The sequence below is a fragment of the Phaenicophaeus curvirostris genome, chromosome 1 (assembly GCF_032191515.1).
Source record: "Phaenicophaeus curvirostris isolate KB17595 chromosome 1, BPBGC_Pcur_1.0, whole genome shotgun sequence".
Lineage (NCBI taxonomy): Eukaryota > Metazoa > Chordata > Aves > Cuculiformes > Cuculidae > Phaenicophaeus > Phaenicophaeus curvirostris.
This window is the reverse complement of record NC_091392.1, coordinates 178,924,327-178,950,148: the sequence shown is the minus strand read 5'-3', so window position 1 is coordinate 178,950,148 and position 25,822 is coordinate 178,924,327. Positions and strand designations below refer to the sequence as shown.

The 25,822-nt window shown below is 41.5% G+C and overlaps 1 protein-coding gene and 1 long non-coding RNA gene across 3 annotated transcripts in view; one reads left to right on the top strand and one right to left on the bottom strand.

The window, feature by feature from the left end:
- Window positions 1-701: 701 nt before the first annotated feature.
- Window positions 702-15,908, bottom strand: LOC138734023 (uncharacterized). 2 transcript variants are annotated; one of them, XR_011339520.1, is made up of 3 exons: window positions 15,331-15,908; window positions 10,985-11,081; window positions 702-915 (listed from the first exon to the last, which is right to left on the bottom strand). It is a non-coding gene; the product is annotated as an uncharacterized lncRNA (long non-coding RNA). The 2 variants fall into 2 exon arrangements; XR_011339517.1 differs by lacking the exon at window positions 702-915 and adding an exon at window positions 7,436-7,469.
- Window positions 13,071-25,822, top strand: part of HTR2A (5-hydroxytryptamine receptor 2A) — a 29,151-nt gene continuing 16,399 nt past the window's right edge. Inside the window, exons 1-2 of the mRNA XM_069881492.1 lie at window positions 13,071-14,683; window positions 19,419-19,619. Coding sequence (XP_069737593.1) covers window positions 14,269-14,683; window positions 19,419-19,619 — 616 coding nt within the window. The 5' untranslated portion in view covers window positions 13,071-14,268. The remainder of the gene's footprint in view (window positions 14,684-19,418; window positions 19,620-25,822) is intronic.

Sequence of the window (25,822 nt, the reverse complement as noted above, 5' to 3'; positions counted from 1 at the left end):
TCCCAGACAACTGCAGGCAGGCAGGTTGCACTGCTCTCCAGCATCACATTTGAATTTTTCTGGAGTTCAGAGCCTCCTGGGATGGCCTTCCTAAAGCAACAGGCTGATTTCTAGTCTCTATGACTCTCTACAATGAGTAATTTTCCCCTAGACAGTAAGGTGGGTAGCGTTGTCTTGGTTATTTTGTCCCATTAAGTATTGTGACCCCATTCCAGAAAGCATTTTGCAGAGTGCAGCCCATAAAATAGGCCTCGATCACTTCTTTCTAGTACTTTGAGTCACTGGGATACGTTGTGCACATTGATGTAGGAATTTCTGCCCCACATTCCCCAGCTTACATTTTGTGGGAGCCTGACTATACATTCCGTTTACATTACTGGGAACACTATCGGTTTCTGAGAATTCATTGTTAGGAGAAAGAACTTCCTGATTTTACAAAGTCTTCCTTTATTTGTCTTGGATCACACTATTTTCTTTCTTCACCTATCACCAACACAGGGTAATTCAAGCTGGATTCACCAGCTCAGGAACCTGGTATTTAAAAACATATTACAGGAAAAAGGCATTCACTGAGCCCTTGACTCAGGGCTTGGGCTCTGCCAAGCTGGCTGGTCTCTGCGGTTTGGGGCATTAGAAAACACTACAAGACTCATCTCCTGACAGGCGTTTGAGTGGATGCCCAATTTACTTTCAGAGCAAACTTCTGGCTTGAATCTTGCATTTTAATGCCACATTACATTAAACACTACACACAGAGCATCAAAGAAGCAATTTGGTTCAACACTTGCAGCCCTTCCGTGTGATGTATTGATTCCATCTAGCTTGTGCCAGGTATGTCTCATAGTCTTGAAATTTTCCAGCACCATAGAACCATTTGGTTTCTGTTCCCCTCTCAGAGTGTTTCTTGGGGACAAGCTATAGGGCATAAATTGCACAAGCTACCTCCTCATAGCATAAGAGTCTCTCCAAAGTCAACATGCTGTAGGCACTTCTGTCCTTTTCACTTCCAAGCTATCTCACACAAAACTCCTGACTGTAATAAACAATAAGTTGCTGATAAATTAGTTGTGTTCATAGTAACTCTTCCTATAAGGCAACCAGGAAAGGTGATGCACTTTTCCCACTGCCTTCTGTCTTGCAGATTGTGCAATGCAATAGCTCCCTATAAACAAAACCAGGCACAAAAATACACAGCCTCTAACCTCTGACAAGTCATCCATGGTGGGACTACCAGTAGCACCAGGATCCTGCCTCTGCAAACAAAAGATCACAAATCCCTATCCTGAATTAGCTCCCCATTATAAACTGAGCAACCAATGATGACTTCGTGCATACTCATAGTTTCTACTGACTGCTCACATGCTCGTTCCAAGCCTTCCTTTACAAAGGCAGATTCTCTGCTGTTTTCTCTCAGATTGTCACTGGATTTCTAGTGCCAGAGGTATTAAAAGTCAGCCTCAGACAGGAAAGAACACCAGCACAGCACATTGGGAAGTAGCAGTAAGAAGATCCCTATGGACCATATTCTGCCCCACTGCAGAATCCAGCTCAGATAAGCTGTTTCCCTCCCACATGTGGAAACATACTGGAGTGAAAACAAGATCCTTTTACATTCATTTACTGGTGTTTTGGAAGGTATTGTACTTCCTTGCCAAGCTCTCCTTTTCTTAATCCAAACACAGACATGGGTCTAAATTGCTTGAAGAAGTTTTTCTTTCCACAACACGTCTGACAAACACATGGAGGCAAAGTAGTCTAAGAAATAGTGAAGGATAAAAAGAGCTTAAAAATAAGGACTTGACAGTGTAAGAAACCCAAGAAAGGATTAAAACTTTGAAGAGAACCTTCCAAGATCCTAAAGGCTCTTTTGAACTGAGATATAATCTTGGGTTTTTTTTTACTTTGTGAGTTTTAGCATTTGAAGTAACAAACTTCAAACCATGGACGTGGAAAAGGGTCATTCCTGGGCTCACAAAGGAATCTGGCTGGCCACAGGAGATGGAAGGGTTTTTGTCAGACTCATCTGACTCTGCATACCTGATACCTGCATACCATAACTGATAGATCTTCCTTCCTTTTCTTCTCTTCACCCATCAAACATCCAATCTTCTCCATCCTCCCATACACCCTTCATTTACTGTTCTGTAGGTCCTGCCACTTTGCATAAGCCCCTGCTGCTGCTATCTTCTCTTATCACCCTGAACATCTGCTTTCATATCTGCATTAAAAGTGCCTTGCTTTTTGCACGTGCTTCTGCTCACCATGTGAGAGCTGTGGTACAGTGACTGGAGTGCTGGTGCTGTCACCACCCTGAATCTGCCAGCACATCTCAGGGAACACTGTTATGCTGGAGGGCTCTGCTGGATGCATCCCACCCACCCTGTGGGCAGCGCAAAGATGATTATCATAGAATCATAGAATCACTGGGTTGGAAAAGACCCACCGGATCATCGAGTCCAACCATTCCTATCAAACAGTAAACCATGCTCCTCAGCACCTCGTCCATCCATCCCTTAAACACCTCCAGGGAAAGTGACTCAACCACCTCCCTGGGCAGCCTGTTCCAGCGCCCAATGACCCTTTCTGTGAAAAATTTTTTCCTAATGTCCAGCCTAAACTTCCCCTGGCGGAGCTTGAGGCCATTCCCTCTTGTCATGTCCCCTGGCACTTGGGAGAAGAGGCCAGCACCCTTCTCTCCACAACCTCCTTTCAAGTAGGTGTAGAGAGCAATGAGGTCTCCCCTCGGCCTCCTCTTCTCCAGGCTAAACAACCCCTCAGACACTGAGCTGAGAGACAACAGCTCTCTCAGACACTCCTCATAAGACTTTTTCTCCAGCCCCTTCACCAGCTTCATCGCTCTTCTCTGGACTCGCTCCAGAGCCTCAACATCCTTCTTGTGGTGAGGGGCCCAGAACTGAACACAGGATTCAAGGAGCGGTCTCACCAGTGCCGAGTACAGAGGGAGAATAACCTCCCTGGATGTGCTGGTCACACTGTTTCTGATATAAGCCAGGATGCCATTGGCCTTCTTGGCCACCTGGGCACACTGCTGGCTCATGTTCAGACATATGCGTCGTTCCTGCCCCAGATGCAGTAACCCTAGCCATCTTCATGAATTCTATCCCTTATAGTATCTCACAAGGACATGTGCAGGATAGCTGCCAAGGGTAGATAATATGCTAGCAGCCATCCTCATGAGGTATATGTATGTTGTGGGAAGTACTTCGATCTGCTGTTGTTCTGGGACTCCTTTACATACACACATCTTCCTTGCAGTAGGTCTGTCTGGGCTTTCTCTCAGATGGCCAGAGCAGACCAGCAGCTAACTGGGATTTATTTATTTACATGCAAGGAAGTGATTATGCATTAGTTAAGTTTTTTGTGTGTATCGCAAAAGGTGCAGTGCCCTATATTGTATTAACAGATGTTATTAAAAACTTGTGATTTGAAGCAAGGCAATAATTTTTACCATTCGACACTTTAATACTCTTAATAGTAATGACCATTCCCTCATTCCTGCTTCTCATCAACAGCTTTCGAGGAATTGTCATTAAGAAGGCATAGCCCAGTACAAGCAGCTCATCAGGCTCAGTTCATTTAAAAGAGATATTTCAATAAAGCAAATTGAGCATTTACATCAGTGAAGCCCTCAGGGATTCCTGTACCTGCCCCACATGGGTGTGAAGCTCAGCTGTAGTCTGTGTTTGTACTATACCACTGTGTAAGGTGTGAAGATGCACAAATACTGCATATTTTCCTAAAAAGCTATAACATAAGAATTCAGTCTTTCATGGGACTCCACAATACAGTGGTGTTGAGCTGTGTGTTACAGTGTGGGAGACCATAAATTAAAGTACACAAAGTTATCAGATTCTCCACTTGTATTCCAATTTACAGTATTTGCATCCCTGGTGGAAATTGATAGAAAACTTGATATGTTGCTCCTTGGTGGACTCAAAAATGAGTAGGAAGAAAATTAAAGCTAAAATGTTTACAGAGATATCAAACTCCACTGGAAAAATATTTCACCTTTCAGTAGTATCCCACTTGTTTCCTTAAGTGATTCAGTGCTTTAAATAAACAGTTTTGATTGCCTTAAGTGTTCTAAAGAAAAATATTTGGTATTCAGGAACTAGAGCACAGCTAAAATCTATTAAGGCAGGTAAATAATGACAGCTTCTTTTACGAATCAAGTTGTAAGTTTTTGTGGTCTCCTCAGGACTTTCACAGCAGGATTTTACGGGTTCTGTAGTTCTGTAGTGAGCAACTGTTCACAAACCAAGTCTAAAAAAAAGAAGGTGAGAAGTAGTGGCACCACTAAGCTGAAAGGATGCTACAATTCCTCTGGGACATTATTATTATTGATATTGTTGTTGTTGTTATTGATAATAGTACTAGAAAATCATTCTGCAAGAAATACAGAATTTAAAACATTAGAAGTAAGCAACAAAGTCTCAGCACAGTCAGTTGAGGTGAGTTAACTAGTTCAGAGACAGCGTTGCATACAGATGTAAAAAACTATTCATGCAACTGGCATTAACACAGTTCTTTTAATGTATTTTGCAGATCTGTCTTGGCTTTCACTGTTTTAAGAGCAAGATGCTATGAAAATATCATTAATCATCATCTTACATTGATGAGTGGGACGATCAATGATTATAGGGTGGGATCCAGGACAGCAGCCCAGTGATGAGTGCCCCTAAATTTACTGACACAGAATCATTGCAAGATTTTCTGTTGACTCTCAATGGAGAGACTTAATTGCTTTTCCATTATGACAAGTGTTTTTCTATGCACATACAATTTAGATATATACCTATCTTAAACACGCAGGCCAGATCCTAGCCTATAACACTAACTAGCGCTGATGACACGCCATGGTCACAATATCATGACTAATATTCAAGGACCCAATTAGCCAGTGTATCTCTGTTACAACTTTGCACCTTCTTGGCAGTCCACATTGCCCAAACAACCTTGATTTAATGCTGGAATATGTGTGCAAAAACTAAACAGCTTTGCTTAATTTCACAGAAAACTTGACTTGTTGGGGACTGTCCTTTAGAAAACCCTTGCATGCATTCATTAAAGCTGTTCTAATCAGTCAAATATAATTAAACAAAACCCGATCACAAAAACCTTAGGTTTGCCAAAGAGGAATAGATGCTTATTTCTAGAAATATAGCACACACTCAATAACACATATTCATACTGATGCTAATTCATGCGCTCCATAATATTTTCCACTTTGATGGTTACAAATTACACACTGTAACTTAACAAGTTGGAAAATGTGCTATCCCAAGAATAAAAGAGGGAAAATATAACAGCAGTCACCTGTCAGTTTTAATAGAGAGCTGTAACAAATAGCAGCTATATTTATTTTTTTAAGATCATTACTTCAGCACTGCAGCTGTTCGGCTCTGCTGTATTTAAAGAGCAAGAAAAGTCTATTGAGAAAAAACACTTGTAATCTGAATTCCTGCTGGTCCAGCAGGTCGCCACCTATTTCACAGGTCTCCTTTACCATATGTCACATGCTGGTGAACCCGGGAGCATCCTGGGAGACAGAAAGTATAAATATATTTGGGTTTCTCCCTGCCACTGTGTAATGCTGCTAAACCAGCAGAGTTGACCCACCTTTTTGGATTCAGTATTGATTTTTTTTCTATTTTAAATGCTTCTCCATCCATCAATGTCCATGTAGGACTATAGCAAGGTCCTCATGGATTCAGATTATTTTTGCTTTTCTGCTTATGTGTGACGAGAGCAAAATAAAGCCCAGAGAAATACTGAAAACTTAACCTGGAACACAAAATATTGAAACAGCTTTTGTTTTCTTTTGTGATATCGTACTGAACCTGAGAGGGGAAAAAGTCTAATTTGAATACTGTAGGAACTAGAATTATGAGCAAGCATCAGCAGTGATTACAGAAAAAAATTATAACATTTATCATTTTTACAAAGTGATGGAAATTTTTGGAGGAGGGGAAAGGAAGGAAGGATGAAGTGTACCCATCTTCTTCTGCAGTGCTTACGACCTGATGAAGGATAAAACTGCTTTTAACAGGCGTGTAAGACCCCTCACAGATCATACTGGCTTGGCAAAAAATTCCCACAAAGCCACTTTTGGGTATTGATGGGGTTTTGATCATCCCATTAAAAAGACATTATTTCACTGGATTACACCTGAGGTGATACAGGCTTTGGATGATGACCAGTGTTAATTGTGGGCAATAAGAGGAGACAGAGTATCTTTAAGCAGTAGGCTGAAGCAAATCAAGTGGAAAATGTTCACTACTGCTTTGCAGTTTAAGTTTAGGAAAAAAATAGTGGAAGAGATTCTGGTACCAATGCTGGAATGCAGAGCTTTGTGTCATGGGACTTGTACTGTTGTGTGTCTGAATGAAATTAAATTTTACCTATAGAGGAACTGGCCAATTTGTAACGCAGTTGATTAGAACATAGCATAATATTGTCTCAGAATAAGCCAACCTGCCAGCTAGTTCCTAGAATAGCTGAAATGAAAATAACTAAAACTAAATGTGTTTTAGTAAATCAAATGTCTCGTGATATAAAAGGTGGCCTCTAGTGTTATAAAAGCTGCAGTTATAAGTAGTTAACATTTACAGCTTAGAGAAAGACATAAAGAAGAACCTGTCCCTTCAAGTGTCACTAAAACAAAGCACAGATTTTTAGAGAGGTTTCCTTAAACAGGGCTTCGGAGTTCCCCTTTAAAGCATCACAGGTGATTCTTTGCTTCAGCACAAAAGCTTAATGGACACTTCACAGCAATGTAGCCTCTAGTGGGAAATTGAGTTTCTGCAGAATCAACTTTTTATGCAAGAAAAAAATAGTTTTGCCTAAAGCATGCATGTTTCCTTTGGGAAAATCAAAACAAAATATTTGCTTTACTACCTTGACTTGACCCAAATCAAATGTTTCAGTTTATTTTTTAGCGGAACAAGAATATTTTATTTCAATTCAGTTCAATGTAAAACTGCCTCTGGGCTTGCTGTTATGGTAGATACAAGTTGTCCAGGAGAATAAAGGAATAAGACAATTTACATCTCAGCAGTTTTATTCCAAAAATATTAAAATGTTACACTTAGATCAACAAGAATGAAGTAAAATGCTTGGATATTTCCAAAGTGAAGTTCTTCAGGACTTTCAGTCCCATGAAAAAACACTTATATGGGAGAAGTTTAAATGGTTAAAAATTACACATGGGGGAAAAAAATTCCAACTCTAGTTTCCAGCCATCTAATCATTATATCAGTTTTATGACATAGCAATTCCATTTAGCTCCACTGGAATCATTGGAATCACATCAACCTAAAAGTGGTTGCAGGTGCAATGATACTGATCTCAGTGTACAGGTTTAGATATATAAAAGATGTGCCTCAAGGTGCTCCAGATATTCTCTCACGTTTACCTTCTCGTTGGGACATAAAAGGAACTTACAGATCCTGAAAGAAGAACATGTGGTCAGAAATGAGAACACCCTACAAATCACCAGGAATACTGCACATCTTTCCAAAACACATGGATTAATAAGGCAATCGGGCTTTTAAAAGTAAGAGAGAAACCACAGGATCATCTGGGACTGAACAAAGACAGAAATTAGCATTTGTGTGGGGGTAACACATGAAAGTTTAGAGAGTTTCAGTTATTTATAGGTATATATATGATATATATTTGCTTTTTACAGATTGCTCAGTAAAATACACTAAGAAATTATAGCTAAACTGAGTTATTCCAGCTTTCCCTTCAGTCTCAACTTCTAATATTCAGTTCTCATTCAAAACTAGTCCAGACCAAGTCAATAAAGACAGACAGTTTCACAGCAGAGGTCCCCCAACAACAGCTCACTAGCTACCAAAGGTTTTCAGTCAAGACCTGAGGCCCATTGGATGGCCTATCACCTATCACTTGGGAGAAGAGACCAACACTCACCTCTCTACAACCTCCTTTCAGGTAGTTGTAGACAGTGATAAGGTCTCCCCTCAGCCTCCTCTTCTCCAGGCTAAACAACCCCAGTTCCCGCAGCCATTCCTCATATGACTTGTTCTCCAGCCCCTTCACCAGTTTCCTTGCTCTTCTGTAGACACACGTCAGGACCTCAATGTCCTTCTTGTAGCGAAGGGCCCAAAACTGAGCACAGTACTCAAGGGGTGGTCTCACCAGTGCCGAGTACGGAGAGAGAATAACCTCCCTGGACCTGCTGGCCACACAGTTTCTGATACAAGCCAAGATGCCATTGGCCTTCTTGGCCACCTGGGCACACTGCCGACTTGTATTCAGCAGCTGTCAACCAACACCCCCAGGTCCTTCTCCTCCAGGCAGCTCTTCCCCAAGCCTATAGTGCTGCATGGGGTTGTTTTGTCCCAGGTGCACTCTGTTGTTTCCAAGGGCTCTGCATTTGGCCTTGTTAAACTTCATCCCATTGGCCTCAGCCCATCGATTGTGCCTGTTCGGATCCCTTTGCAGAGCCTCCCTGCCCTCCAGCAGATCAACACTTCCACCCATCTTAGTGTCATCCGGAAACTTGCTGAGGGTGCACTCAATGCCTTCATCCAGGTCATTGATAAAGACATTGAACAGGGCTGGACCCAGCACTGAGCCCTGGGGAACCCCACTTGTCACTGGCCTCCAGCTGGAGTTAACTCCATTTCCCACCACTCTCTGGGCCTGGCCATCCAACCAGTTTTCCACCCAGGAGAGGGTGCACCTGTCCAGGTCAATGTTAGCCACTTTCTCAAGCATAATAATTTGAGAAACAGTGTCAAAGGCTTTAATGAAGTCCAAGAAGACTACATCTACAGCCTTTCCCTCCTCTATTAGCAGGTCACCTTGTCATAGAAGGTGATCAGGTTAGTCTGTAAGGACCTGCCTTTCATAAACCCATGCTGACTGGGCCTGATCATCCGGCTGCCTTGCGTGTGCTGTGAGATGGCACCCACGATGACCCATTCCATGACTTTCCCCAGCCTTGAGGTCAGACTGACAGGACTGTAATTTCCTGGATCCTCCCTCCAACTCTTCTTGTAAATGGGTGTAACATCAGCCAGCCTCCAGTTCAATGGAACCTCCCCAGTCAGCCAGGACTGCTGGCAGATGATGGAAAGGAGTCTGGCAAGCACCTCTGCCAGCTCCCTCAATACCCTCAGGTGGGTCACATCTAGCCCCATAGATTTATGTATGTCTATTTGACTAAACAAGTTTCTAACCATTTCCTAGCTGATTATGGGAGCTTTGTTCTGTTCTTCTTCCCTGTCTTCTGGCTCATTAGGCTGAGTACCCAGAGAACATCTTACCTTACTATTAGAGACTGAGAAGGACAGGAGATCCAGAATGAACTCCACTCCAAACCATGTGTCAAAAAGAGAGCAGTGCTGTTTAGTTATTTGTTCTGGTTTGTAATAACTAGGCTATGATTCATGTCTCAAGGAGCCACAGTATTAACTGCTCTAGCAGCCCCTGATAAATGTGAACAGAGCTACCAAGCAGTAGCAGTCTTGACTAATACTACAAATTATTCACATTCCACTTCCCCTACTTTTAGTTGTCAGAGTGAATGATTAACCACTGCAGGTTATACGTTTACTGATTACACATTCCACTCAAAACATCAAGGAGGACGATGGCAAACTCAGAAACTGGGGATTTTTATACTTGAAATAATCACAGAGGGATCAGAACAGGCTGGATCATTGGGCTGAGACCAATTGTATGAGGTTTAACAAGGCCAAGTGCAGAGTCGTGCACTTTGGACAAAACAACCCCGTGCAGCGCTACAGGCTTGGGGAAGAGGAGCTGGAAGTCTGCCTGGAGGAGAAGGACCTGGGGATGTTGATTTACAGCTGGCTGAATACAAGTCAGCAGTGTGCCCAGGTGGACAAGAAGGCCAGTAGCATCTTGGCTTGTATCAGAAACAGTGTGGCCAGCAGGACCAGGGAAGTGATTTTGCCCCAGTACTTGGCATTGGTGAGGCCAACACTGAACTGTGTTCAGTTTTGCACCCCTCACTGCAAGAAAGACATTGAGGTCCTGACGTGTGTCCAGAGAAGAGCAAGGAAGCTGGTAAAGGGGCTGGAGAACAAGTCTTATGAGCAGCGGCTGTGGGAACTGGGGTTTTTTTAGCCTGGAGAAGGGGAGACTTGGGGGAGACCTTATTGCTCTCTACAACTACCTGAAAGGAGGTTGTAGAGAGGTGAGTGTTGGTCTCTTCTCCCAAGTGACAGGTGATAGGACAAGGCAGAATGGCCTCAGGCTGCGTCAGGGGAGGTTCAGATTGGGCATCATGAAAAATTTCTTCTCTGAAAGGGTTATTGGATACAGGAACATGCTGCCCATGGAGGTGGTTGAGTCACCACCATCCCTGCAGGTATTTAAAGGATGGGCAGATGAATTTCTTAGGGATATGATTTAGTAGTGGGCAGGTACAGTTGGACTTGTTCTCAGTGGTCTTTTCCAACCTAGTAATTCTATGATTCTAATCATGAGAACACTGAGTGTGAGTTATGTAAACTAGATGTTTTACTTCTTTTTCAGATGAAATTGTTTAAGAGCAGCATTTCTAGGAAGCAGTTGTGTGCACTGTGACAAGCACAAAACCCTTGACTGATTAATGCCATACATCATTTCCTAGCAGAGCTAGGGAACAGAGGTGGGGCTTTCTGGAATCTGATGCATTCCAGATGTCTTCTAGAAATGAAAATGCAATGTGTTGATTGTTCCAGTGCTAGCTGTGTTTTTAAATAACGCTTTAGGTCTAATGTAAACCACGCTATTGCCATTTTAAGCTAAGATTTCACTTAATTTACATAGACTGGGACAGACTGCAACTGTGTCTGGTTTTAGTGCACACACACTGCCTGGGGTTGCGGGTTGCAGTGTGTGAGGCTCTGCCACTATCAGAGTGCAAGCTTGTTTGTTTAAAATTGGAAGATCATAGGACCTACGGTTTCCCACAGCTACTCACCTTCAGGAAAAGCAATAGTCAAGGTTGGCTTGAGACACGACAAATCATCTAGGAGTTGTACCTCATTGTTCTTTCAAGGCTGAGCGTGTGCTCAGTTCTGCAGGGAGACAAAAGCACCAGTACTCTCCTTTCACTGGGTTCAGCACAGGAAGGTTGCTTTTTTTTGTTGCATCACTTGTAATAAGTCTATATGGAAGAGAAGCCATTTTCAGGTTACTGGGGGAGACAGGAGGGTTGGCTGCTGCATCAAAGAAAAACCTGATCTAAATAGTACAATATACTTGTGCTCAGTAGCACATCCAAGATACTTTGCTAGAAGACAATGTAAGATCACAGATTTGTTGCTGACATATTGGGCTATACACAAGTAGTTTCTGACTCATCAATTTTTCATGTGCAAACCTAAAAAAAGACATTTCATGTACCTGTGCCTCAGTTTCACACATGTCAAACAGTTTTTTGCAAGGGACAGAGTAGTGCTCAGAAAGCACTCAGATCTCAGGATGATGTGTCTACATCTAGACCAAAGGAAACAATGCAGTGACTATCTGAAGAGCTTATGACAGTATCTGCAAAGGACTTAGAAAAGTCAATATTCACCAGGTTTGCACTTATCTTTTATGTTCCTGATGTCTAGAGTAGAGCCACAGTCTTAAATGAGTCATTGGAGCAGAGGAAAAATTAAGTATTTGAGTCAAATTCATGCCACTGCACTGAAGGGGAGCTGAAGCTACCATGTAAAGAACATGAGGGTCCTTTAGCATCTGCTTCAGGTCTACATGGAGCTGCAGATGTGAAATCAGGATTCACAAGCCTTTCACACACAGCTTATTTCTTAGTGCATTCATTCAAGAAAGTAGAAGACCAGTTCCTAAACTTCCATCCTGTCCTTGGAGTGGGAGAAAGATGCACAGCTCTACCTCATGAAACTGGGCATTGCTGAGAGTGCCAGCCTGTGACACACAGTTTGAATATTCACCTGCAAATAAAGGACCTCTCACCTGTGACTCTTACATTAAGGAGTCATTAGACCCCAGAGGGAGATATCTAAGAAAATAACAGGACACCTGGGTTCCTCACAAAGGATTATATCTAGCCCTAACCAAGGGGTCCTTTTTTGCCCTGTTTTGCAGAGCAACAATGTCCAACAGAAGTGAAGCAATGCAGCAGGTCTGCACTCTCGCATTGAGGGCATCATCACTGGGAGAGCTACCAAACCCTCTGGAGCAAAGATGCCAAATTCACTTGGTAAACAGAGTAACCCATTCTGTTTTCATGTTGAAGGAGAGAGGGAAAGGGCCTCTTCTGGCTCCTGGACAAGATTGCCATAACTGAAACATTTCTTGCTCAACTCATCATTATCAGCCTTTTTTAACCAGCTTGTGTTGTCTGATAGTCTTCTGGCCTCACTTTTGGTATTGCAAAACTTAAGAGCTGGGATGACTCATTTCCAACTCCCAAGCGGGTATCAGTAGGAACTACTGCCTGGTTGCTCTGTCCTGCTATGACAGCTGTTGTTGTGGCTCATCTGGGAGCAAAACCAGCCTCAAAGGAACTCTGTTGTGAAAGGCTTACTGTAACAGTGCCTCATAGATCCAGATGGGCTTTGGCGGGTGCTCTGAGACTCACTTTGATAAAGTTTTAAGGAACTGCCTCATTTGGGACACTTCCTTGGGACAGGATGCTGGCATTAATTGTTACAGCCACCTCCTGACAAATGAAGGTGATGTCAGAGTGACTTCAATTTTTTATAAATATCTATTTTCAATTTGATTAACACATCAGCACAGACCTGGAGTTAAAACTGAAGGGAATTGAATACTACACCTTAGCTTTAAGGTTGGCGTAATTTCCTCTCTACATTCAAAAAGCTTCACACTTATGTTTTTCACTAGTATCTACCACTGCAAGCCTTAGATTTTATCTCTTTTAAGCCTGCATCCTGTAAAGCACCGTAATTGTATGCAGCTGTGTTTGCAAGCCATCTTCTGCAAAAGGAAAGCATGCATTGAAAAAGCCCCCAGGCAGAGGACCTCTGAAATACATACTGCAAAAGCTGCTGGGTTAGAAATAAGACCCTCTTTGGTCTGCCCTCCCCTGCCCTCCTCTGCTGTTGCTACCTTGCAGTTTATGACATCCAGATAGTGGGAGGTCTGACAAACCGAACAAGGCAGCAAGCAAGAAATTCCCTTCCTGTTGAAATCAGTAATTCCTGCGTGCAGTCTGCTTTTTCATGTGTGTGCTAGTTGTTTTGTGTCACTTCGAGAAGGGCTCTACTAAAATTGTTTTAAATATAGCTTGCCCTGGGGTGAGGAGATGCACGAGGAAAGAGTCGGCAAGCAGCCTGTCTCTCAGAAGAAAAGAGCGAGCCTCACAGCACGGGAACCGGCTTCTCTGAAGTGTACAGTTTAGAAGTCAAAAAACTAATCCAAATACCACCATTTTGGAGGAGGCTGAAGAAAAAGGACACAAAACTGGCTAACATAGCGAAGAATGTGATAAATCAGGGTACAAAGTGCACCTAACTGCAGTTTGAGAGTGGGCTCTGAAGTACAATGTAAGTCTTCCTTAAATTGTATTTTTTTATCATTGTATTTAGTTGTTTAATTTCCTTTGTGAAGCCAGGCTGGGCCAAAAGGTATAATTAGCTATAAAAATCAGCATGGAGCAGAATGTGTCATCTCTGATATGAGGCTGAAAATGATACTGAAATACAACTGAAGTCAGAGACTATGAGCCTTATTATGGAAGATGAACTATAAATAAAAGCATATCTAATTATTTCAAGAGAAAGATGCTGGATGGAATCTTTAATCAACTTTCTTAATAGGGAAGCGAGAGCTCTGCTGTTTTGTGCGGCAAGCTATTTTAATACTGCTGTGTTTAAAATTGTGTGATTACAGTTACCAATGGCAATAAGATGTAGCTCCAGAGGGGAGTCCTAGTGGTTGCAAAAGTTTTTTCTCTTTTATTTCTCCAACATTTTTGCTCTCTGACGCCTCAAGTCCACGTTCTCTGTCCTACAGCTTGGTTTTGCTTTTCAGCTGGATTTTCAATGTATGTCAACACTGGACTTCCTATGGAATTGAAAACAAAACATTTCAGCTTTCGGAGTAATTCTGTTATGTTTTTCTACATCACGCTAGTGGCAAAAATAGAGTCGACAGAAGATTGTGCTCCCTCAACTTCTTGCATGGACAGCAGAGGAATATAAAGCCTGATGGTGACGAAGGGTGGTCATTTCCTATTTTTCAGTATTTATCTTGCCAGTTGTGGACTTAGCAATGGATATTCTTTGTGATGATGAGAGCTCTGTGAACCCAACTACAAACTCCTTAATACAAACAAATCATGAAAGAAGACTCTACAGAAACATTTATGGAGCTGGAGAGATTAATATATCACATCTCTTTAACTTGACTGTGGACTCTGAAAACCTAACCAATCTTTCATGTGAAAGTAATGTGAGTCCACCATGCTACTCATCCCTGTTTCAGCTTTCACAGAAAAACTGGCCAGCTTTGCTGACAGTGATAGTGATTGTTTTAACCATTGCTGGAAATATTCTTGTCATCATGGCTGTGTCACTGGAGAAAAAACTACAGAATGCCACTAACTATTTTCTAATGTCACTTGCAATAACTGATATGCTGCTGGGTTTCCTTGTCATGCCTGTATCAATGTTAACCATATTGTACGGTGAGTATTAACTGTGTCACCTACTGCATGTATTGAGAGGCTTAAACATTGCATGCACATGTTGTTTTTATTTCATTCTCTTGCCAAAAAAAATTGTAATCACTCCAAGCAAGCTGAAATACATGAAACTGGTTAATGGATGTAAGAATAGGAGAGGTACTTGAATCTTTCCCTACTTTATGTTTCTAGTTACGTGCATTTTAAACACAGTCCAGAACATTAGTTTATTACTCAGTTGTTGGTTGAACTGTCTCAAAGTATATTTGAAGATGCTTTGTTCTCTCTGTTCTTTCAGTTTTTTCCCTTGGCTCATAATTTTTTATATTCTTAATGAGACTGTAGGGTCCTGCCAGTTATTTTTCTCTGCAAATATGCAAAGAAGAACTAACAACTACCTTTAGATTCAAAGTAGGTAGCCCCTTCTATTTTTTAAACTGAAACAATGTAAAAGTAAATAATGTCTTTAGACACTAATAACCTGCTTAGACACCTCCTTACCAGAAAAATCTGTAATAAATATTGTAGGAATTAAAAAAGCATGGGAATTAATTCTGCCTAAATTTATAGTAACATTTACAAATGCAAAGATATGATTTCTTAAGAGAAGTTATTTAAGAATTAAGTGAATAATGACTCACAGTTCATACCTTTATAGGTGATTAATAGCAGATCTCTCTTCTCATTTTCACCTAAATCACTTGCAGTAAGTACAGTTCTTGTAGAAAAAAGCAGCAGCCTGTGTGTTCAGTACCAATATTTCCAGGCTGTTATAATCTCTAAGCTTCAAGAAATTAGTTTTCTGATGTCACAACTGAATTGCTACCATTCAAGGAAAAGCCAGACAACATCAGGAGGAAAGTGAGGCTGCTTGCAAAGATTTCTATTCCTTCACTGTTTGGGGATGAGGGGTCCAAGAATGAGCCTGTGACTTAGAGAGATTTCATGCAGAAAACTGGAAGTTTGTTTCTGAGTTTCAGTATTTCTACACAGATTGCCCCCAGTAGCTTTGCACACTGTATTCGGCATCAGTGATGGTGTAAAATTGTGATTTATCATATTAGTAGTGCGATCACCGTTAGTGGAAAGATAGTGTAAAACGGAGCAGAAATTGTCTGATGTGTGAGATTAGCAAAACCTGAGATATGCAACAGAGACTCCTGCTGGCCAGGTTCTGCTGCCGAGGAAAGACACATGAGAAATCCACACCTCAGAACTGATTCGGAGGTCCAGATGTGGGATTTCCTGCAAGGAGCAAAGCTGAAACCCTCATCGTGGGGGGAACACTGCGTCACATGCCTTTGTGATTGCCAGCACAGAGAAGTAGCGGGGCACTAAAGCCACAGGGGAGGGAGTGTGCAGGCTTTGCCTTCTCTCTCTCTGCTTTTTCCCTTGCAAGGTCAAGAAGGGGAGGCTTTTGCAGGGTAACGCTGGGTGAAAAATCATCTGGCGGTGCACACTGGTGCCAGAAGAGCTGTCTCAGCACAGTGCTCTGTCAACTTCCAGGATAACAAGTGATGGTGCAGAGAGAAGCATTTGCTTGGCATCGGCTTCCCAGAGAAAGGCCAGGATGCAGCTGGCATCAGCCACATCACCTGCGTTGCCACTCCTAAACCCCTTCACAGCCACCTTGCTCTGCCAGGCTACCTCCAAGGCTGTGGAACAAGGGTGCTCCACCACTCACCCTGCAGACCCTTGAAGGGGGATTGTTACTATTTTGCTCAGAGGAGAGCTTTATGGCTACTACAGTGTAGTAGCATTTGTGTGCACAGCCACTTTAACCATGTGCCTGCCCCAGCCTGCACCCTTTGGGCCAGGCAGGTTTCTCCATCCACCCAGCAGCACAAACCTCTGCTGGAAAAAAAGACACTCAGTAAGTCCTGCCAGGACTGGCTTTGAACTGCCAGGACTTGAGTTGAACAACAGTGCTTGTTCCCACCCAGCTTGGTTTTTTGCCTCTTCACCTGAAAGGCCTTGTGAGAAAATATTTCTCCTCTCCTGGATGCTGCTATCTGACTACATCAGGAAGAAAATCTTATCTTATCCTAGTGTTCACTGGCCCTCGCTCTCAGCCTCTCAACCTGAAAATGTATAGTTGCAGAAACATCACTTGCCTGTCCCTTGTATAGGACTCACTCGAGTGAACACCTGGGTCTCATGAGCTCTCATGGACCATATGAAATCCTGGACCTTGTAAAACTTTTCCTGCTTACCTGATCTTTAAATTGCAGCCATGTTTTCCTTTGTTTTGTGTCAGTTTGGCTTGATTTGGTTTGGGTTTTTTTCCCCTTGGACATGTAAAGGGGTGAACTGGACAGCAGCCAGAGCACAGCACGAGGCAGAAGTGCCCTGTGCCATGTCCCACATAAAATGTCCCAAGGCCTGCCTGCAGGATGTTATCTACACCTTTCTGAACTCTTATTGCATCCACTGTTGGCTCCTTCATGTACTTTACCTTTTCTTGGCACTGTAATCTCCAAGGTGGTTTATCTGATGGATGCTGTTCTATCCCTGCAACATCCAAGTTTAGAGCAAGGACAAGGGGTCTAGAAGGATATGATAAATGCATTCCCAAAGGCCAATGAAGCAAGAGAACAGATGCATGTTGTCAAGTGTAAAAATTCTTTATCACTTTTCTCTGTGTAAACGGTCCTTGCCTGACAGAGAGAGGCTGCTGGGAATACATGCCCCTAAAAGCCAGCCCTCAGGTAACATGCTCCAGAGACTGGATTCCCCGTTGGAAGACCAGAAAACAAGATGAAACATACTCATAAATGCTGTATGGCTTTTCAGGGTCGGCTCTTCTGTAATATCAGACTTCTGTAATATCAGAAGTCCAAGAGCACCGAGAACTAGGTCTCCTCAGTTCTTACTGAAACTAAATTTAATTAGACACAGACCTAGCTCATCTTCCTTCCCCTCTGTTCATGTTGTTGCAGACCTTGTACTGTATCTCCAAAGGAGAGAGGCATGCACACACGCACCACCTCAAAACACTAGCATGTTCTCCAAATATCAGCTTTGGCATTGCCCCATGCTGCATTGCTATGGACAGCCCAGATAATGTGCTCTAAATTAAATCACCACAAGACAAGGACATGGATAACTGCAAAATCTGCTCCAAGAAGAGTTATTAATGGTTCCCTGCAGAACTAGAAGGGCCTTTGAATGGGGGTCCTGCAGGGCCCTACTTAGCCTAGGTCTGGTCAATACTGCTCCTAGCAACTTGTGTTCTGTATCAAGTGTGAGCTTACATAGCTTTCCAAAAGCACCGAGCTGGGAGAGGTTACAAGCACTCTGAAGGGCAGGATCAGAATTGTCAACAATCATCTGGACCCCTGAAGAGAAAGTCTGAAATGAACAGATAGCATTCAGTGAGGATAAATGCAAAGATACCAACTTAGGAAAAAGACAGCAAGCCAACTACTGCTGGGGAAATTTGTCCAGGCTTGAGTAATGCTGAAAAAATATCTGGCTGTCAAACTGCATCATAAGCTAAGCATGTGTCTCTATTATATTTTTATACAAAAAGGCACACATCATCATGCGTAAAGCTCTGCCAGGGGAGGTTCAGGCTGGACATGAGAAATTTTTTTTTCATGGAAAGAGTCACTGGGCACTGGAACAGGCTACAGTTGAGTCACCACCCCTGGAGGTATTTAAAAGATGGGTGGATGAGGTGCTGAGGGGCATGGTTTAGTGGTTGATAGAAATGGTTGGACTTGATGATCCTGTGGGTCTTTTCCAACCTAGTGATTCTGTGATCATTCCAGGTTGTGTAAGCAAGGACTTTCCCTGCAAGACCCATGAAGCAATCTTGTATTTCACTTGGCAGTCAGGAGGCCTTTGCAAGAGTACCAAGTCCTGTTTTGTTCACTGAATGATAAGCAAGATGTGGATAAATTAAATAGATTCCAAGGCAGAGAAACAAGAAGTATAAAAGTTTTAAAAGCAAAAGATAAAGAAAATGGCTTTGCTTAGTCTGGAAAAGAAAAAGGAAAAATAGGCAAGATATGATAGTGATCTTCCAGTAACTTCCAGAAAGGACAGCAATCAATTATTCTTCATGGCTAGTGGAAAGAGCAAGCTAAAAGACACAGTTTAATTTACAGCAAAGATGTAGGTTGGGTATTGGTAAACACTAATGCATTGGCTTTGGATTGCTCTCTCTGGAGTAGCCTATCAATATTCATTGACACAGGGAATATCCTTAAGTGTGTGGTAGGTGCGTAAATGCAGGTGAGATAAATATCACTGGTATGCAACAAAACACATTTCAGCTGTCACTAAATCTAAAGTTTCGGTTTCAGAATTCAGGCAGCTTTATATATCAGCAGGTGTTAATAAATGCAGTAATTATACAGATAAAAAGACCTAAAACAAAAATGAGAACTTGCAGGTTCACAATGACAAAATTGCTTCTCTTTGCATAGATTTGCTGCCAGAAATGGTTAATTATAACATCAAGAATTAGCATTATGCCAACAGAATTAAAAAGTAAAAAAAATATACACTGCTTGTAGCCAGGGAAAGAAGTAGAGTTAATCCTAAAAGCTACAGAGTTAGAAGGTTGTAAGCAAATAAAAAGGTTTCTTAAAACAGTGTCAAGCTGCTTCTGTTCAAGGCACAACTTACTCCCAGCTTCTGCTAGAAGGACATACGCATTAATACATATGAGTCACAGCACAGGATGGAAGTATGTCACATTCTTAGCTTATGTCAACTTTCTCTTATGCAGGATACACATGGCCTCTGCCTACAAAGCTCTGTGCCATTTGGATCTACTTGGATGTGCTTTTCTCCACCGCTTCCATCATGCACCTCTGTGCCATCTCACTGGACCGCTATATTGCCATTCGAAACCCCATCCATCACAGCCGGTTTAACTCAAGAACTAAGGCTTTTGCAAAAATAATTGCTGTTTGGACCATATCAGTTGGTAAGTGAGGCAATATTTCAGCATGTAATTGCAGATTTCTAGCCTTTGAGGGGATTTGATGTATATGCTGCAGTCTAAAACTGTTTTCTCTGCCTGCAATACTTTGCTTGCTAGTCTAAGAAGTACTGTAATATAGTAATTATGCAATGAAAATCAAAGATGACAGTGGAAATGGAGGAGAACTGAAAGAACATAAACCAGTGACAGAACTATTGGGTTCAAGTTTGTTTTAAAGATGTGTTTACTTCCAATAGTGCTCATCCATCATTACCTTAACATTTGAAAAGAAAAAAATATCTTAACTGGAAAAAAAGATTTCCCTGTTTTATGCAAGTCAGTTGTTCCCAAATTCTTATTAGGGTAATTTGGTTACAGATGTTTCATATGGGCAGATCTTTTCTGCCTTTCGCAGTGTGTAGGGTAGGGTATTTATGTCTATTTAGGAGACATTACATGCAGAGCGTAAAAAAGAGAAGTTTCTCCACAGAGCTGAAGCCTAAAACAGGTGCCCTGAATGACTCCTTAGATGAATCTCTCTTTGCACTGGCAAAACCCAGAGACTAAGAACTAGGCATGGGAGCTTCGCTCTTCCATTTCTGTGGTAGCAGCACAGTCCAGAGCAGTCCCACAGTGTGGGTGTTGGGAAGAGTTTGGTGTCTGATGCCTTTGGGGATTTCCTCACACACCTGAGCTGGTGATTATCAAATGTGTTGAAATCACAGCTCCCTTCCAGATCATCTGATTTTGTAGACCCCCTGAGCACTGGCAGCTCACATACGCAGAAGCAGGAAAAATTCACTCTTTTGCCCTGGAAGAAATGAGTGTTCCAGCAATCAGTGGTAATTAGCTGCTTCCCTGGCTAATACAAATTATTGTGAGTGGTAACTGTAATCTGTTACCATTCTTTCAAGGGGAAGGAAAGGTGATGATGTCTAATACTGCCACTTGTTTGCCACTCTGAATTTTCTCCTGCTGACACATTTGATATTGGCCCAGAGTCTGAGAAAAAGCAGTCTAGGATATTTATTACTTATAATAGCTTATCTTCTGCTGCACAGCAAGAAATAGTGGGAGACTTCTCTCAATAGGAGGAGGTTCAACAGCATCAGTGCAGTTCTGGGGTGCATTCAGCTGATCAGACATAGATGTTTGGCACAGGCCAGGAGAACTCCACCCTAAAACCAGCTAGATCTCAACTAGAAAGGAAGCCTACAGCAACTCGGATGTAGATGTTTTCATTTATATCTTATATCTCTACAGTCACTCTTCTATCAATCCAGTAGAAACATACCTACTCTGTCCAGTTTTTCCAATCTTGGACACTGCTAAGGGCATTTTCAGTGCATTCTCCATATAAGATAAAAAAAAGGCAAGCATTCCTTACATTTGTATGTTCTGTGTTTGTCTGCATTTGTGAGTGGTGCCTGTGCTTAGTGAAATTTCTGTCCATTTTGGACACGAGTCAATTCACAGAATGATTGGAATGGCCATTCCAGGGGCATACCAGCGGTCCACACTGCTCAAGATCTTTACCCAGATAGGGGCTCACTGCCAGAATATCTGAATTATTTCATTATTAAAGTGAATCCAGAAAAATCTATTACTCAAGAGCTGGTAGACAGAACATTATTTATGTTCTGTAGCAGGACAGCTTAGTTCTTTGATATCTTCATATTCAATTTAAAAAGTTGGGACTATTATTTGCAATAAGAACTGATGACAACTTACCCATTGTGAAAACACCTTTTCTGCACCCTAGAGAATTTTCTCCATAGTGATCAGATGAGCCATAAACATTATTTGTTATTCATATGGCAAGACATGGCAACACAGTTTCTGTTTATAAAACTCTGAACAATAAAACTCCTTATTTTATTGGAAAGCACTCAAGCATGGCATGAGTGAAGAAGACACAGTCCCACATTATTGAAGATGGATAAGGACACATGTAAGGAGATGCTGGATGTCAGGAGAAAAAGTGGGCTTATAGGGTAAACTCTAACTCATTTACACATCACCCGTTATCGAAACATGGAGTAGGTTTGATAGATATATCAATGCAGGCAGACACGCTTGGGTGTGCGGGAATTGGGTGGTGCTTAGATGGTTTGCTAGTCCTGTGGAAGCAAGGAGCTTCACGTGGAGAGATGACCTAAAGAAAGATGGATCGGTCCCCAGCCTGGCAACTGTGTCATGAATGAGCCCTGAGAAAAGTGGTGTTCTCCAGAGGACAGACAGGGAAGCAAACACACAGCAAGCTACAAAGAAGCTGCTGAGCTAGTCACTGCCAGATTACACCATGGCATATTCTCATACTACCTAGAACAAAGAAAAATGCCAGTATTTTAAGGAACCTTGATAGATCCCAGATAATCCATGTAACTTGCTTTCAGTAATTGACCTTGCCCTCCGCATCTGCTATGATCCAACTCAGAAAAGATAGGTAATAGTTTTTGAAGAACAAGGTGTTTTCTATATAATTTACTAATAGAAAATGGTTTCTGAACAAAGAGGTGCTTTATGTATCATTTACCAGTCTCCAGGCTCTCAGTGCTGCTTAGAATATCAGGGCTATAAATTATTTAATTCTCTGCATTTCCACATAGCACAGGCAGAGCCAGAGTTAGGCACCACACACGGTAAGACCGCCATCTCACAGACAAATTGAGAGAGGTGGGAAATCCTCAAGACTTTGCCCTCCAGCCTCTGTTGGATGAGCCAAAGTTTTGGCTTCCCACTGGTCCTGCAGTTTGTCAGAGTTGGTGCCCTACGAATTTTCATGATGTATGAGGTGGGGGTGTAGCATAAAAAGCAAGCGAAAGAAACAAAAGACATCGTGTTCCCCTGCACAGAAGCTCATTCTACCTGTGGAATAGGGGGAAACATGCTGATCACCCACCATAACTCCCTCACTGTAAAAATCCTTAGTCCCTCCTTTCACGTAGCCCCTTCAATTACTGCTTTACAAGGCAATCTGTACAGGCTCCCTTTGCATGGCAGTACTCCACACTCAGGTCATCTCTGTACCTTTATCTGAATCTTTTCTGGTGCTTCTACATCCTCTTTGAGACATAGGTAGCCACACCACAATATTCAAGATGTGGACAGACTATGAATTCATGTGTAGTAATGTTTTCTGCCTTGTTCTCACAGACGGGCACAGATGAACTCAGAGAGCTGTTGCATGCTACGGTCCTCACTATGGAAATAAATCACCTAATCCTACCCCTTTGTTTCCTGTCTTTCAACCCATCTTTTTGCTATAAGAGGATTTTCCTCCTTTTGCCATTAGAGTTCAATTTCTTTAACATCCTTTGACAAGACAGTGCTGTCAGATCTTTCTGGAAATCCAGGAATGCTATATTATCTGGAACACCTTTATCCACCTGCTCACTGGCTCCTACAAATACTTCTAGCTGCTTTGTGGGGAGTGCAGATGTTCTTCTAGTTCTTTCCAATCTACCCACATCTCTTGCATTATGACTTCTCATTTACCTGTAACAACAATTTAATTCACTATATTTGTAATTTTCTTTTTATTCCCTAAATTCACAAATATGTTCTGTGATTTTAATCCAAAAACCAGTCAATCAGTGATCTTCCTTCCATTGGCTTCAGTCATATATGAAGTATATAAAAAACAGCATAAAAAAGAACAGAAATTTGATTTGCTTCTCTTCTGTAATATTGACTTTCTTATATTAAAAAAATTAAAAAATAGTCTAACATTTGTTTTTGCATTTAGTGGAAGAAGAACATTTAGCCAGCAGCCTTTTTTCACTAGACCATGTCGTGCCACAGGCAATTGGTTTAAAATGGATTCTAATTACTGTAACAGATTCTAATAGTGTCTTTGATTCCTAAATCATCCAGTATCTAGAGTGGCTGGATAATTAGATTATTTGTAGCCATTGAAGGCAAAAGTCCATTAAACCCATTTGTTTTAAAGCACAGAGGTCATTACTGACAGTAGGTGTAAAAAGCCCAAGCATTTCCCCTTCCTAGAAAAACTAGAGTTGGATTTTGAATAGTCTTTAACTGAAATGTATAGAACTGAAAGCAGAGCCTGCTGAAAAATGCAGGTATGGCACCTTTGAGTCCTAAATGGGGCTAAGAAACATGTTGTTCTGCAAGAGACCAACAATACATCAGTCTCTCCTTTAAGAATCCTTGAAAGGGCCACATAAAAGTATTACAGTCATGTATGTTAAGCCTTTAAATATATACATACACCATTCCTTAGTCCTTATTTCTCTCTCTTCCTCTAGTAATGGTCTAAGTAATGTGAAGTCTGATGAAGTCCAAATCCTCTTAGCTGGGTTTTCCCTTATCATTTCCCACTCAGCCGACACAACTGTTTGCTGCCTTCAGGCAGTCTCTGCTCTCCCCAGTCACTAGGTACTTATATTTATTTAGCACCTTTCATGCAGAAAAGAAGTCCAAAGTGGAGCTGGATGAAGCTGGTGAAATAGCTCCCACCACATAACGCTCTTAAAATTTTGCCATTGCTTTTGAGGCTTCAAAAATACAGGAATACCGTAGCATGTGAAGCAGCTTTCTTCAAAGTGCAAGAACTTACCTCCAAGTGTACAAAACAAGTCCAGTGCAACTAAGCCCTCTGATAATTTAGCAGTGGGAAGCTTTATGCTGACATAAAGGCTCATACTCCCTTATCAGGCAGCCTGCAATTTCTCTGCGTGACTTCTTGCTGTCCTACGGAGTACGAAGGGCCAAGGATGCAGCTGATGTTTAGAGGGTACAACTATCAGCATTGTCATTTGTCAACAGTTTTGGCACCCCTTAGTTCTCCAGCCACTCAGTTCTGCCAAGGACAACCTTCATTTGAAAGATCTTTTATTGTTTTCAAAAGAAACAAATAGCCAAGGGACTGCGGGCTGGGAATCCCTGTTCCATATCCATCACGTCCTCCATTTCTTCCAGATGACATACTTATAATTTGTCAGTTCATTCAAGTCTGATTTAGGGATAGCTTGACATAGGAAAAGACCATTTGTTATAACAACACTGCCAAAATATGTAAAATTGCAAATAATTACACACAACAGTGTACTTTGACAATAAAGATTTAAAGTTGAGCACCTAAATTTGTAAGTGCTAGTGCTAAATTTGAAATATATGCCACAGTGCTGTCTTTACCATATAGCCATTCACTTCACTTCCATTTTTTCTCTTGAAAATTTGGCTTTGCATTCTTAGAAGTATTTATAATAATTTCCTTAGTTAACATTTCTTTTTTTTTTTTATCATACTCATAAAATCATTTCCCAGATAGTGAATATACTGCTGCTCTTTCCAGCTGGAAAATCTCAAAGGGAAACATTATAAGTTTTTGTGTTTGGGCAATCCCCTGGGACCTTTCCCATTTGTGGATGTAAATGCCAACATAAAAATAAAATGCCAGAAGGATGGCAGTAATGACACAATGTACAGAGAAATTTGCATTAACTGTAATGAAAGGCCATGACAAAATATTTCATAAATGAAGTATTAGAGCTTCATCGCCATCTCACAGAAATAGAATATTAATTGTATTACTTCATAGAGACACAATGTATGAGGCTCTGCAGTCAGCAACAGTTATGCCAGTGGAAAGTTCATTGCCACATTAATGACTCCATCAGCAGCTGCAACTAATGAGTACATGAACACTTCACATGTAGGTTGTCCAAGGGAAGCTAACATTTAGTGTTGTGATGCACATTTATGAGTCGGCTAGCATGTATATTCTGCTTATGAGACATCACTTAAGTTGGTTCTGAGTATGAAACATACACATTGTACTTACTTTCCTCTTTAATGTAAATTATTCCCTTATTTCCCATGTAACAGAACCGTTTGCTTGATTTGATCTTCCCAGAAAAGCATCCACGTCATCCATCAGACCACAGCTTATCGCACATATATCTCCCTTTCATAATAGTGAAGGTTAAAACAGCTTGTATTTTGAACTTGTATATGTTTTATTCATTATTTGACAAGGAGGTGGTACCAATGCTATAATTTTCTTTAGGAAAAAATGATCAAAGAAATGGTAATGATTGAACTGCATTCTAAATTCTCCAAATTTGGAAGCACAGGGATAAGAAACAACATAAAAATCCATAGGGGCACACTTACAAACCAGAAATATTGAGCAACAGCATATATCCAGATAGGAAAGAATACATTATACCATTATACTT